Source organism: Trifolium pratense, linkage group LG4 (assembly GCF_020283565.1).
Source record: "Trifolium pratense cultivar HEN17-A07 linkage group LG4, ARS_RC_1.1, whole genome shotgun sequence".
Taxonomy (NCBI): Eukaryota; Viridiplantae; Streptophyta; class Magnoliopsida; order Fabales; family Fabaceae; genus Trifolium; species Trifolium pratense.
In genome coordinates, this window is record NC_060062.1 from 10,642,131 (window position 1) to 10,655,967 (window position 13,837).

The 13,837-nt window shown below is 32.6% G+C and overlaps 2 protein-coding genes across 2 annotated transcripts; both read left to right on the top strand.

The window, feature by feature from the left end:
- The first annotated feature begins 2,228 nt into the window (after nt 1-2,228).
- LOC123881974 (SKP1-like protein 1A) lies at nt 2,229-3,021 on the top strand. Its single transcript, XM_045930747.1, has 2 exons — nt 2,229-2,819; nt 2,856-3,021. Exon 1 carries the CDS (start codon nt 2,322-2,324, stop codon nt 2,808-2,810), a length of 489 nt encoding a protein of 162 aa, XP_045786703.1. The 5' UTR covers nt 2,229-2,321; the 3' UTR covers nt 2,811-2,819; nt 2,856-3,021.
- Nucleotides 3,022-6,980: 3,959 nt separating this feature from the next.
- LOC123921910 (8-hydroxygeraniol oxidoreductase-like) lies at nt 6,981-12,694 on the top strand. The gene is made up of 7 exons (XM_045974631.1): nt 6,981-7,140; nt 7,394-7,536; nt 7,654-7,691; nt 7,813-8,215; nt 10,273-10,509; nt 11,292-11,450; nt 12,147-12,694. The coding sequence occupies exons 1-7, from the start codon at nt 7,107-7,109 to the stop codon at nt 12,255-12,257; spliced, it is 1,125 nt and encodes a 374-aa protein (XP_045830587.1). The 5' UTR covers nt 6,981-7,106; the 3' UTR covers nt 12,258-12,694.
- The last annotated feature ends 1,143 nt before the right edge of the window (nt 12,695-13,837 follow it).

Below are 13,837 nucleotides of genomic sequence, written 5' to 3' on the forward strand. Positions count from 1 at the left end.
TTGAATGGAACTTTGGTAATGAAGATATTGAAAATACACCCTGGAGTTTGGTAACTTTTTTTAGTGTCTCTGTCAATGTTTTTGGAAGGATCGTAATGAACTGGTGTTTAATCTGTACTGCATTATTTGTAATGCAAATGGTAGTCGATAGTATTATTAAACCTGTGACTTAAATGGAGAGCTCTAGGTCCATTATTCCTATTAGATATGAGCCCTTTTTGTCATACTCTTAAGTTTAATGTAGATACTCTAAAACTAATGGTTTCTCGGCTTATTGCGGATGGCTTATATACTCTAAAAATGAACTCAAAATTTGATTTATAGGTCATGAATTTCGTTACTTTTAACTTGAACTTTAACCATTTAACAAATTCATATTTAATTCATATCATGTTAAAAAATTCTAAATTTTGGTAAATAAACTTTATACTAATATTTTAAACATGCCTATTAAACACATTCAAAATTTAAAATTTTAATAATATTTATACAACTTTAGTTTTAGTAGGGACTAAAACAATGTGCAAGAAACATTTTATAGGGACTAAAAATATAATAAAAATTAGACTTAATTGCATTTATGGCCCCCTATTTTCCCTATTTTTCAAATTTGTTCTCCATATTTTAAAATCACTCTTAATTTCTTCACTCTACGACTTTTTGTTTTTTTACGGTAACAAATTAAACTCATTTTGTTCAATAAAAGAATCTCAATACAAAATTGAAACAAACAAACACAGAAAACCAACATCAAAAACTTTCTCTATCCTTAAAACTTGCTCCGCCTTCTCTCTAACTTTAAGGACCGCTGCCTATCCCTCAAAATTTCAACTGCCTCAATGTAACTACTATGGACGGTGGTGTGTTCTCCGGTGGTGGTTTTTGCTCGGTGGTGATGGTGTGGTAGTCACGATAGTGATATTGGTGTGTTTTTGTTGGTTGAGGGTTGTGGTATTGGGTCTGGTGCCGTTTTGATGATGTCAGTGTCGAGAAAAGGTGGTCGTTGCCGAAGGTGTTGAGGTGGTGTAGTGGGTGTCAGGTGCTGATGGTTATATTATGTGTTCTGAGTTCTGTTCTGGCGGTGGTTTAGGGTGTTTTGGGCAGTTATTCGGGTCCACCTTTTTGGGTTGGGGTTGGGGTTGGGGCTGGGTTGATGTTTTCTCAGGTGGTCTTGAGACTTGGGGTGTCTTTGTGTTTACAGGATTAGGTGGTGGATCTCTATTAGACGGTGTTTGATTTGGTAGTTATTTTCTGCGTTATATTTACCCCCGCTGCAAAATATGTGATTTTTGTCTTACCCCCGACAAATAAAAAATTGTTATTCGCCCCCTGCAATATGAAGATTCCATCATTTACCCCCCTCACTGCCACTTGGATTTTGAATCTTCATTTTTGTGACGTGGCAAGCTTATGTGGCACTTGACTGGACAAAATTGATTACATGACAGGCTTACGTGGCGTTTAATTAATTTTTGATTTTTTTTTAAAAAAAATTCTTTTCTATTTTTCCTTTTTCTTTTTTCTATGATCATGGTGATGGGTTGTTGTTGTTGTAAAGTGATGTTGGTAGGGTTGAAGAGGAAAAAGACTTTATCAAATTGTGTTTAACTTACTTCAAGTAAAAAATAAGTAGGGTCAAACGCACACTCAATACAAATATAGTCTCGACTCGATACAACTTGATAAAAAAATAAATTCTTTGGAGGGTTTGTCACTCAGTTGGGTTCTAAAAGACTCGAGCAATTGATCTATACAGTTACGCACTCACAAAAAAGTCTCAATACAACTTAAATTGAATTTTTTATTTTATAATACACAAAAAAATTCTCAATACAACTTATAATAATTAAATTTTTTATTTTATAATACACAAAAAAATTATCATTCAAATTTGACATAATCCTAACCTAAATTTGAAAGAAAATCTAATTTAATTCTTGAAAGAATTTAACAAACCCCAAAGAAAAAAAATCCTAACGTGTACCCAAAATAACAAAATCCTAACAAATCAAATCAAATTAAATTAAACAAACACTAATTAAAAAAATTTAAGTATCTCTTATAAAAAAAAATTAAGTATCTTCTACCAAAAAAAATTAAGTATATACTGTATTTTTTAATTTTAAAATCAAATAAAGTCCAAAATATCGAACCAAAAAAAAAATAAAATCTAGAAACAAAACTTGCTCAACACACTTGGGAGCATTATAAATACTCCTCGAAGCTTTTCTTTTTCTCATCACTCACACTTCACTCGCTCTCTTTTCAAAATTAGGGTTTAGGGTTTTTCACTTTTTTTCTCAAATCAATCAAGAAAAACCATGGCATCCACATCAGAGAACACATCAGAGAAGAAGATCCTTCTCAAGAGTTCCGACGGCGAAACCTTCGAGGTTGAACAGGCAATTGCAGTGCAATCTCAAACAATCAAGCACATGATCGACGACAATTGTGCTGATGAAACCGGAATCCCAATTCCGAACGTAACCGGAAAAATCATGGCGAAGGTTATTGAGTATTGTAAGAAACATGTTGAAACTCCAAGTTTCGAGGAAAAACCCTCTGAGGAAGATCTTACAAAATTTGATACGGATTTTATCACCGTTGATCAACCTACTCTGTTTGATCTTATCTTGGCTGCAAACTATTTGGATATTAAGGGTTTGTTGGATCTTGGCTGTAAGACTGTTGCTGATATGATGAGGGGTAAGAAGCCGGAAGAGATTCGTAAGACTTTTAACATTAAGAATGATTATAGTCCTGAGGAAGAGGCTGAAGTTCGTCGTGAAAATCAATGGGCTTTCGACTGATTATGGAAGGAATAGGATCAATGGGCTTTCGACTGATTATGGAAGGAATAGGTTGATTTAGTATTTGAATAGTTTAGAAATAGTTTAAGAGACTAATGTTTTAGTTTTCTTGATGATGACAAGAAAAAAAGATTAATTTTTTGTGTTATGTTTCGTTTTATTATTGATGAACTGGAATTTGGATTTATATGTTCTTATTAATTTTTTTTAATTTCTTTTTGTTGTGTGTGTTGTCATGAATCTGCATATCAGAATCACATTCTTTTTTATTATACTTCTTTTTGAAATTTATATAACAATGTTATGAATTATTAAACATAGATATGGACCTAGCAACCTAAGGGCCATAGAGATTAGTCTTTGCAGTTGCGCCTAGTGCTACTTGGTTTACAAAAAACAAAAAATATGTACCTTTAATTATACAAAACATTGATTATTGTTAAGTTTTGGAATAAAATCTGCATGAGGATTATTAATTGAATGTCAGAAAAAAACATGACCAAGATGACTACAAGTCTTGGGAATAATTGGACCATGAAGAATCCAAAATAGATTTTCAAAGATATTGATTTTTGTTTTGTGAATAATTATTTTTCTCTGGTTCTAGATTTTATGTTGTGTTTATGACTGATTTTAAGTTTCTCTGAGATGCATATTCGATGTTGTGTTGATTGATTGTTTTGTGCACTGATCATATGAATATTTGGTGGCGTGGGAGAGTGTCGGGGTTTGGATTGGAGAGGAGGGGGTGGGTTGGTTTAAGGCAATCTGAAGAGTGTAATAGGCTAGTTTCGGTTGGATCCTTACATTGGTCTGTTCAAAGCTGGGTTTTGGCTTTTCTCTGTTTTCTGTTTAGGTGATGTCAGTTTTATTAAGGGTGTGTTTTGTTTGGCGGTTTGGTTAAGTGAGGCAATAGGTTTTGGTGCTCAATCCAGGTCTCGGTTAGCTGGGATGAATTTATGTCGACTCTAGATGGCCTGGTGAGCAAACCTATGTTTTAAACTCAAAATCAGATGAGTTTTTGTTTTTTGGAATTCTCCAAGTTGGTCTATCTTGAAGTTGCCGCATCTGTATGCTTGGTACAATTGTGCTGTCATATTTGTTCTCTGATTAAATGTGGTTTTGCATAGCAGAATGCATGTAGTGATATTGTGTAGACTACTTAATGTGAATGGAACGCTTGAAATCAACGAAGAGATATTTCAGTTTGGGGATGGAAATAATTTAGAGGTCCAATCCAAACCTGTTCAATTCAGGCTTGTGCATAGCTGCTCTGCTGCAGTCTGCAGTGCGTGACGTGGAAGTTCTTAACAGTACTGCTTCCTTTTTTTGAAAAAGGCTAATAATTTATTGAAAAACAAACACAAGAAGTACTTATGGATAATTACAAAGGAGATAAAAGGCCCTAAGGCACAAGAAAAGAAGAAAAAAACTAACTCCACCGAACATTAGGAGCAAAACCCCACCCTCCCCTGCTTAAAGCCAAACAACCAAAAAAAATCCGTGCAGCCAACTCCTAAACAAACAGAACACAGCAGAAAACACAACAGAGAACCAATGAGGTCAAGCAGGCAGACCCGAACACCACAGAAACACACACCAACAGCGGACCTCCATAAAGCTCGACATCCTAATTATTGCCGAAGACAAATTTCGGAATCCCAACACCATTCATAGAACAAACAAATCGGAATCTCCATTAAGCAAGAAAAGGTTTTGAGGTATTACAATAATCACACCGAGCCAACGAAAAATAGTGTTCCATACTTGCTTGCGAAGCAAAATCACAGAACAGAAACAGATGAGGTGCATCTTCCTCCCTGGCAAGACAGTGAACACAATCAAGTGATCCATCATCAACTTGAATCCCACGATGTGCAAGGCTAGTCTTCTTCGGAATCCTACTCCGGTGGAGTTTCCATGAAAATGCAATCACTTTTGACGGAGCTGGACTTTTCCAAATATTATGAAGCACACGAAGCTCCTCAACACCAAAAACCGAACCAACTGCAAACTTCCTTTCAAGAAAAAGGTACGCTGATTTTACTGTAAAACTGCCTCCTTCTAGGATTGTATTACGGATTTGTAATGGCATTGAGGGAAAGTGGAACATATTGTGATTTAGCCTCTTCTATTGATTCCCTATGGACAATTTATTGGTTTGAAGAGCACATTCAATTTATGTAATTAATACCAGTGATTGGTAATCCTATGTGTTATAAAGGGATTAAGTGTGAGCTCTAGGTATTGAATACTTGTTTCGTTTGAGTTGTAAAAGATAAATATTGGATACAACAACACGGAACAAAGTAGGGACAAATAGTTGATCTTTGGTTTAGTAGGGATAAAAGTTTTAGATTTTGGTTAGTCTCTTTGCCCGTCTCAGAGTAGTTTCAAAATTTAACATAATATAACTAAAATTGTTTCATGGTTTCTCCATAATAGGAACTTTGTTTTCTTTATTTTGGGTTACCATGATATTAATACGAAATTTCCACTGTCGTTAACGATGCTTAATCTTCGTCAGAAAACATGTGGGGCACACAAGGTGAATTCTCCCCTCTCAACCGAATTTTCTCAATACACATGAGTCAAAAATCGAACTTCTGACCACATGTTTAATAGAATCAAGACTCTTACCAATTGGATCGATTCATTGTTGGTTTGTAATCTAATTGGTATCAAAGCAATTTTATGAAAAATTTAATGGTTTGATCGAAAATAATGGAGAATATGTTGGGGAGTCCAGGGAAACTCGGAAGAAACAATGAGGTCAATGCTCCAGGATCACAAGAGAGGGAGACGCCATATCTCCACCCAAAATCTCAAGGCGTTGACCTCATTGTTTCTTCCGTTTGATTTTGAAAGCAATGATAATGATGATGAGGATGATTCTGGTGATGATAGTTTTGCTGTTTTAGTTTCTTGTTATTATTCACCTGGTTGCAAGGAGGTTGAAGACTCAAACAATATGTTTTTGAATGCTCAAAATAAACGGAGCAGGGGGCAATTTGATTGACATTTTATAATTTCATGAGGTATTTGTCTATTTCCAAATTTCATGGAGGTATTTAACGAATTTTGAAATTTTAAGGGGTATTTAGCATTTCACTCTTTAAAACATGTGTAATTTATTTTTTCAAAATATTAAACTTTCTCTTTTCAAAACAATTTTTTTTAGTTTTCTTAACTAGCTGCTCAAGAACACTAGTTAGCCCAATACGCTAAAATAACGACTATAGTAAGTGTCACATGAATTGACCTGACAAATCTTTATTGGTGTCACATGATAGGTTAATTAACCACATTTTTAGGTGGTTAGGTGGCATTTAGTATGGGGGAAGTAATAAACTTCCCCACCATGGTCAAGTTAAATTTTTACCATTAGATTAAATAAGGCCCATAGTTTTATGATAGTCACTCAGCACTAGATTTTTTAAATCTTCCACTTTTGTGCCTCTCACTTGCAGCTTTCTACCTTTTTCCAGAAACCAAATTTACCAAAATGAAAATTAATTTTGATGAAAACCAAAATATATCACAAATCAAACCCACAATTACCAATGCAACAACACTGTCAACACCCACAAATAAGAACCATCACTATTATTGGACTCCACAACATCATTGAAACTTGTTTTTGTTAATTTCTTCTTTTTTCGTTGAGTCCTTGATTTCGGCTTTATTTTTTGGATTGAAATTTCCTCAGATTTTGATTTGTGTTGTGACATGTTCTTTTATAATCTTGTTACATCCATTAACATTCTTCATCAATTGTTTTGTGTAATAAGTTAGTTCACCCAATGATTTTGAAACTGATTTTCTTGGAACAATGGTGGTTTTTTTATTTTTATTTTTTACGATGGGGAACAATGGTGTGGTGGTGGAAGATAGTTTGGAAAAAATCCAGTGTTGATGGAAGAGATAGAGTGGAAAAAACAATCTAGTGTTGAGAGAGGATGATAAAACTATGTACCTTATTTGATCTAAGGGTGGAAAACTAACTTGACCATGGTGAACAAAAACCTTAGTTGACCAGGCTAAATGCCACCACATAACATTTTTGAAAAGCAGCTTAAATTTTTTATGACTAATTATATCAGTAGTAGTTGTATAAATTTTTTGGTCAACTCTAATTTTCCACAATTAAGAACGTCCATGATCATCAATCAATAATATGTTAATTAACCGTTCTTGTTGTTGTTCTCACAATTATATAAACACCGTTCTTGTTGTTGTTTTCACAAAGAGACAATTTTTTCCACCAAAATTAGAAACTTTTGCATTCAATCTACAATGATGAGCACCAAACAAGTTATTACATGTAAAGGTATCAAATACAAAGCTTGTTTATCATGACTTCGATTATTCCTTGTCGGAAAAACTAGATCTCAATGTTCGATGAAGATCGAACTGTCAATACATACATGATATTATCGAATCCACCTTTTACATATCTCAATATGAACCGTCTAATCTTCATCTTATAATTGAGATCTAAGACTGCGTGACGGCTGAGAATATGAATATATGTTTTTCACCTTGATTTCTTTTTTAATGCAAAATGTGAATATTGTTTGTAGCTGCAATTTGTTGGGGGTCAGGAAAAGGAGTAACAGTGGAAGAGATTGAAGTTGATCCACCAAAAGCAACTGAAATTAGGGTGAAGATGTTGTGTGCAAGTATTTGCCACACAGACATCACAAGCATTCAAGGTTACCAATATGTAAGAGTTTATTCCTATGATTTTCTTGCCTTTTGAGTTTGAATTTCACTTAAACTCCAAAAACATCTTTTTCTCTATCTTTGTTACACTCATTGATTAGTACAAAATAATTTGCAGAATAAATTTCCTCTAGCACTTGGACATGAAGGAGTGGGGTAAAGCTTGAAAAAAAACCAAGAAATGCATCTCTAATTGCGTCGCTAAATGTTTAAACCGTCACTATATTTTTTTAAAATTTTTTTGTGGTTAATTCTATTTTTTCCATTGATATTGCAGTGTTGTCGAAAGTGTGGGTGATAGTGTAAAAAATGTGAAAGAAGGTGATATGATAATTCCAACATACATAGGTGAGTGTAAAGAATGTGAGAATTGTATTTCAGGGGAAACAAATCTCTGCCTAACCCACCCTTTAAGATTAAGTGGCTTAATGTCGGATAACACTTCAAGAATGTCCATTCAAGGACAAAGATTGTACCATGTTTTGAGTTGTGCTACATGGTCAGAATACATGGTTATTGATGCTAATTACATTCTTAAAGTTGATCCAAACATTGATCTTGCTCATGCAAGTTTCATCTCATGTGGATTTACAACTGGTTTTGGAGCTGCTTGGAAAGAAGCTAAGGTTAAAAAGGGTTCAAGTGTAGCTGTTTTTGGTCTTGGAGCTGTTGGATTAGGGGTATGATTCCATAAATTAATGAGTAATCAGTCAATTTAGTCCCTAAACTATCACTCTCTCACCAACTTAGTCCCTAAACTATTAAAAACAACTAAAAGGTCCCTAATCTATTTTTCATCCGTCAATTTAGTCCCTAAACTATCACTCTCTCACCAACTTAGTCCCTGAACTATTAAAAACAACTAAAAGGTCCCTAAACTATATTCACATCCTTCAATTTAGTCCTTCATAAACATCATTTTATGATTACTAACAAACCTGTTATAATATCTCCAAGGCACTTCTTAACACACTAGCATGGATGAAAAAAGCTAGCTCCTACTAGTATTACCAATAACACAACCACTCTGCAAAGATAATTCACCATACAAATGCTTGGAATTTAATAAGACTTTGTTAGCATACTACATATAATGACACTTTTGTACCCTTTATGTCATCATTATACACGCTAACACACCCCAAAACATTCCTTACAATAACAGAAGAAAAGGAATAGAAGGATAGAAAAAACTCTTAGACCCGCAAGAAACAAGAGATCACAGCATAAACTTCAAAGGGATAAAACAAAATCACAAACCCTTACAAATTTACAAAAGTGAGAACAAAAAACAGACCTGATTTTAGTGTAGTCTCTAACAAGAAAAGTAAATGCTTGAGCTTGAGAAGCTTCCGGTCCATTGGGACCATAAAACTCACTAGGATAAGCAGTATTATTAAACCAGACAAAACAACAAGCTATAAAACCAAAAACGGTTGAATCATATCATTTTTTTAAAAATCTTTCAGTCAAAAAGTTGAATAAAAAAAATATTCTGTGTTAAAAAAAAAAAGAACCCGACAATTGCCACTTTTTTCATACTAAAGATCTCTTTCGTTCTAAATGATTATTCTGAAAGAATGAATTGAATTCGGCGACTAGAGGTTATATTTGTGTTGCGAGCAAAACGGTTGTTGCCGGATAGTGGAGTGGTTGGCGGCGAGCAGAGTGGTTGTTTTCGTCGAAGCACGTGGAAGAAGAAAGAGTGATAATATTTTAGGGTTTTATACACAAGTTAACCGAGGACTAAATTGACGGATGAAAAATAGATTAGGGACCTTTTATTTGTTTTTAATAGTTTAGGGACTAAGTTGGTGAGAGAGTGATAGTTTAGGGACTAAATTGACGGATGAAAAATAGATTAGGGACCTTTTAGTTGTTTTTAATAGTTTAGGGACTAAGTTGGTGAGAGATTGATAGTTTAGGGACTAAATTGACGGATGGAAAATAGATTAGGGATCTTTTAGTTATTTTTAATAGTTTAGGGACTAAGTTAGTGAGAGAGTGATAGTTTAGGGACTAAATTGACTGATTACTCTAAATTAATCTTACATTTTCATTATATTATTATTCCATAAATAAAATATTAGTTCCCGTAACTATCTATAGCGTTTCTTTTAGTTTTATTAGTCCCTATATATTTTTTGTTTGCATTCAATTCTTGCAAATTAAGAAATAATTGTTTTTAGTCTCTAAAGTTATTTTATTGGACCACGTAATATTACATGTCAAGATTATATATCGAGTCACATATGACATCAAAGACTAAAATTATCAACTTTCAATTTAGAGGTACTGAAAAACCAAATAAAAGAAAATTACGGCAACTTAAATAAAATAAAATAAAACAATATATCTTATAGATGGGTTCAATTTGACCTTACGTTAAGTCTCATAATACTACTTTGAAATTTAAAAAAAGACAATTAAAAAGAAACAAAAATTTCCAAAAAGATAACACTTAAAAAGAACCAAAGGAGTGTTATTTTTTTTATTAAGATTTGCTACAGTTTCCTTTCGCACAGTTTTAAATGAGTCATTAATCATAAATTAGACGATGCAGATCAATTATGTTATAAAATTACTTAAAACGATCTCGACCTTACATTTTAGATTAGGTGGTCCTGATGTTAAACAGCATGAAAACTGTGTGAAAAGCTATAACATGCAATTCGTTTCCATTTTTTTTGAAGTTTTACTTTTGATTTTAGAATGTGAATGAGAGCTTATGGTGCAGGCTATAAGTGGAGCCAAGATGGTGGGAGCAACTAAGATAATTGGTATTGACAAAAATGAAATGAGGAGGGAAAAAGGAGAAGCATTTGGAATGACTCATTTTATAAATCCTAGTGATTCCAATAAATCAGCTTTAGAATTGGTAAAAGAACTAAGTGATGGAATGGGTGTGGATTACTCCTTTGAGTGCACTGGAGCTCCTCCTTTACTTACTATATCGGTGGAAGCCACAAAAATGGTATTTTTAACCTCATTTAAGTAAAAATAATAATTTGAGGTAGTGATTTAAGTAGTTTTAACCTCATATAATTTGTATGTATCATAAATTTCATAATTTATTTTAACACTCATTTCTAACTATGTAAAATTTATGTGAATCTCACACACTTTACACTTACTTTAACACACATATTTAACTATGTGAAATTTATATGGATTTCAGAAGTGTGATATCGACATTAATTTCACCTTATAAAATAATGAGCGTTGAAAAGAGTGTTTATAGTACTTATTTATATTTTATTGACTTTGATGTTCTTCTCTACTATTGTGTATAATTTTTCTTAAAATATATAAACAATGAGGAGGGATCCGTTGACTTCAGGAGTAAGTCTCCATTAAGCGGAATAAATCAATATAATGCCGATATTGAGTTATTAAGCGGAGTAAGTCAATTGAGACTTACTCCTGCAGTCAACGGATCCCTCCCCATAAATAATTTAGTTTTGAAACAATCAACATCTCTTCAATTTGGTATATGAATATGTTGTTCCAAAATTATTTTTATCCATTAAGATAGTCCCTAAGATAGTCCCTACTCCCTAAGCAATAATTATCTGTCTTATTTTTAAGGGAATTCATGGATTAATTTAATTGATTAATAATAGTTTAGAGACTTTTTTTGAAGGATGAGACTTGTATTTAATTTTTTTTTTGTTGGTATTGATGAGACTTGTATTTCTATTAAAAGAAATTGAAGATAAAATTGATGGATTATTCAATTTTGTTATGTGTAAACAGGGTAGAGGTAAAACAATAGCAATTGGTGCTGGACTTGAACCTATTGTTCCTTTTGGCTATCTTTCCATTTTACTTGGTAGGACATTAAAAGGTTCTATTTTTGGAGGGATAAAAGCTACATCAGATCTTTCCATCATTGCTGACAAATGTCTCAAAGAGGTACAATTTTTTGCTCTCTCTCATGTATAAGACAAAGTCTAATAATTGTTATGGTACTAAATGTAGGGCATGTCTACGGTGCACCACTTGGCTAAGTGTTGTACGGTATACAAGTTATCGATAATACTATAACGAATACGAGTTTTATAAAATTCACTGTTGGATTGAAGCTTTATATCATGTAGATTATTTATGAATTTTTTTTAAAGAAATTGAAAATTATTTTATATGTTATTGAGACTCATCAAGTTTAACGGTTTATGGGATTTTATTAAATATCGTTAATCTTCACGAGTCTCAATAACACATCAAATGATTTTCAATTTTTTTCAAAATTTTACATGATATAAATTTTTAATCCAACAGTAAATTTTATAAAATTCGTATTCGTTATAACATAATTGATAACTTGTGTACCATGCACCACTTAATCAAGTTGTGCACGTTAGACAAAGCCTTAAATGTAAGGAAAAAATAACAAATTTTAAAAAATATTAATATGTGAAGGAGGTAGAATAACTATCCAATAATAATTGTTTTGTACATACCTTTTGTTTATAAATGAAATAACAATTATCACTAGAAATTTATACGCATAATTGTGAGGTTTTGAATTTGAGTTCGGTTGAATGTGTACAACCTAACTATAGTATTTGTAAGTTAAATTAGGATTTATAAATATTTTTCATTTTTCAGGAATTCCCTCTTGAAGAGTTATTCACCCACGAAATTCCATTGATAGATATAAACAAAGCATTTGAGTTTTTGAAGCAACCTGATTGTGTGAAAGTCGTCGTCAAGATGTGATCGATGTGTACTAGCATTGATTTCTAGCGAGATAAAAATGTCTTTAAGGTTGTTGAAATAAAAAGAATGTAACAAAAATATCGATTGATCAGTGAGTGAATTAGTTTTCTGAAGAGTTAGTTAGAGAGCAAAACTCTAATTAACTTTTTAGCAAATCATAATTAATTTGTTGATTGATAGTTATTTTGTTTTTATTTTTATAAGTAAATAATTGAATTATAAGGAGTTGCAATTCGGTGAACCTCCATTATATACTATGGAGGCCGGCTAATGGATCAATACACCAATCAGAGAACTTATAACAAGAATTGTTCCCTATACGACCTATAGTTAATTTGTTGATTATCTATTAGATCTATAATAGAGTGTATCATTTTCTATTGAGATGAATCTCTTTATGTTCTTGTAATTTTTAACATAATGCAATAAATATTAGTTAAAAAAAAATAATGCAATAAATAAATTGGTTATTTGGACAATTGCAGTTTGCGGATTGATGAAATTTAGTGTTTTTTTATAATGAATTATTAAATGTAAAGATTAAATTGTAGTTTTGCCTCTAACTTTTACAAATATGTGATTTTGATCCCTTAACTTTCATAATAACAATTTTGGTCCTTTAACTTTAGTGCCTTTTGTAAAAGGCCGATCCCATTGATTTTGATCAAGTCAACGCCCACATGGACAATGACTCATATGTCACGTTAGCATGTCTTGTCACACATGCTAACGTGGAATGTGAGTCACATATTACGTGTGTATCGACTTGATCAAAATCAGTGGAGGACTAAGAATGTTTAGATGAGATGACGCAAATTTCTTCTACATAACCAAGGTTCTGGGTTCGATTCTTGGTTTGAGCATGCAACAACGTTAAAACTTTTGTGAAAAGTTTGTCGTCTATTTGGATCCCGCGAGCCTCAAGAGATTAGTTTATGCAGTTATGGATAGATGATATCTAATTTATGAAAAAAAAAAAAAAAAACTAAATCAATGAGAGTTTACTAATTTTTTCTGTAAAAAAAAAAGAGTTTACTAATTTTTTTTGACGGGAGACTTTACTAATTTGAAATTTACTCGAATTGGAAATGGAGGAGGGATCCATTGACTCCAGGAGTAAGTCTTTATTGACTTACTCCGCTTAATAACTCAAAATCGACATTATATTTCTTCAATCCAACCGTTGAATTCAAATATCTCATTGAGTAGATCAACTCCACTAATTTTTATAAAAATTCAAAACCGTTTAATACTTTTTCTGATAACTTCAATTGAACGTACGACAAACTTTTAAAAAAACCGTTGAATTTCAATAGTCTGAATACATAACTAAATTTTTTGAATTTTTATAAAAATTTGTGGAGTTGATCTACTCAATAAAATCTTTGAATTCAACGGTTGGATAGAAGAAATATAATGCCGACAGGGACGGAACTAAGTATAAGGTAAAAGGGGTTGTCGCCACCGTTAAAATATACATGTTATACTACCCCTCCTTATATAGGTAGTGGTCGCCCCTGTAAATCTAACCAAAGAAAATAATGCTCGCCAGTGCAGTAGATAATCCAACTACTCTATAA

Excerpts from the sequence above, each read along its gene's own strand:
- LOC123881974 (XM_045930747.1), top strand. The coding sequence starts at position 2,322 with ATGGCATCCACATCAGAGAACACATCAGAGAAGAAGATCCTTCTCAAG.
- LOC123921910 (XM_045974631.1), top strand. The coding sequence starts at position 7,107 with ATGATGAGCACCAAACAAGTTATTACATGTAAAG. Across the intron at positions 7,537-7,653 it reads GCATTCAAGGTTACCAATAT|AATAAATTTCCTCTAGCACT; the intron begins GTAAGAGTTTAT and ends AATAATTTGCAG. Across the intron at positions 7,692-7,812 it reads CTTGGACATGAAGGAGTGGG|TGTTGTCGAAAGTGTGGGTG; the intron begins GTAAAGCTTGAA and ends TTGATATTGCAG.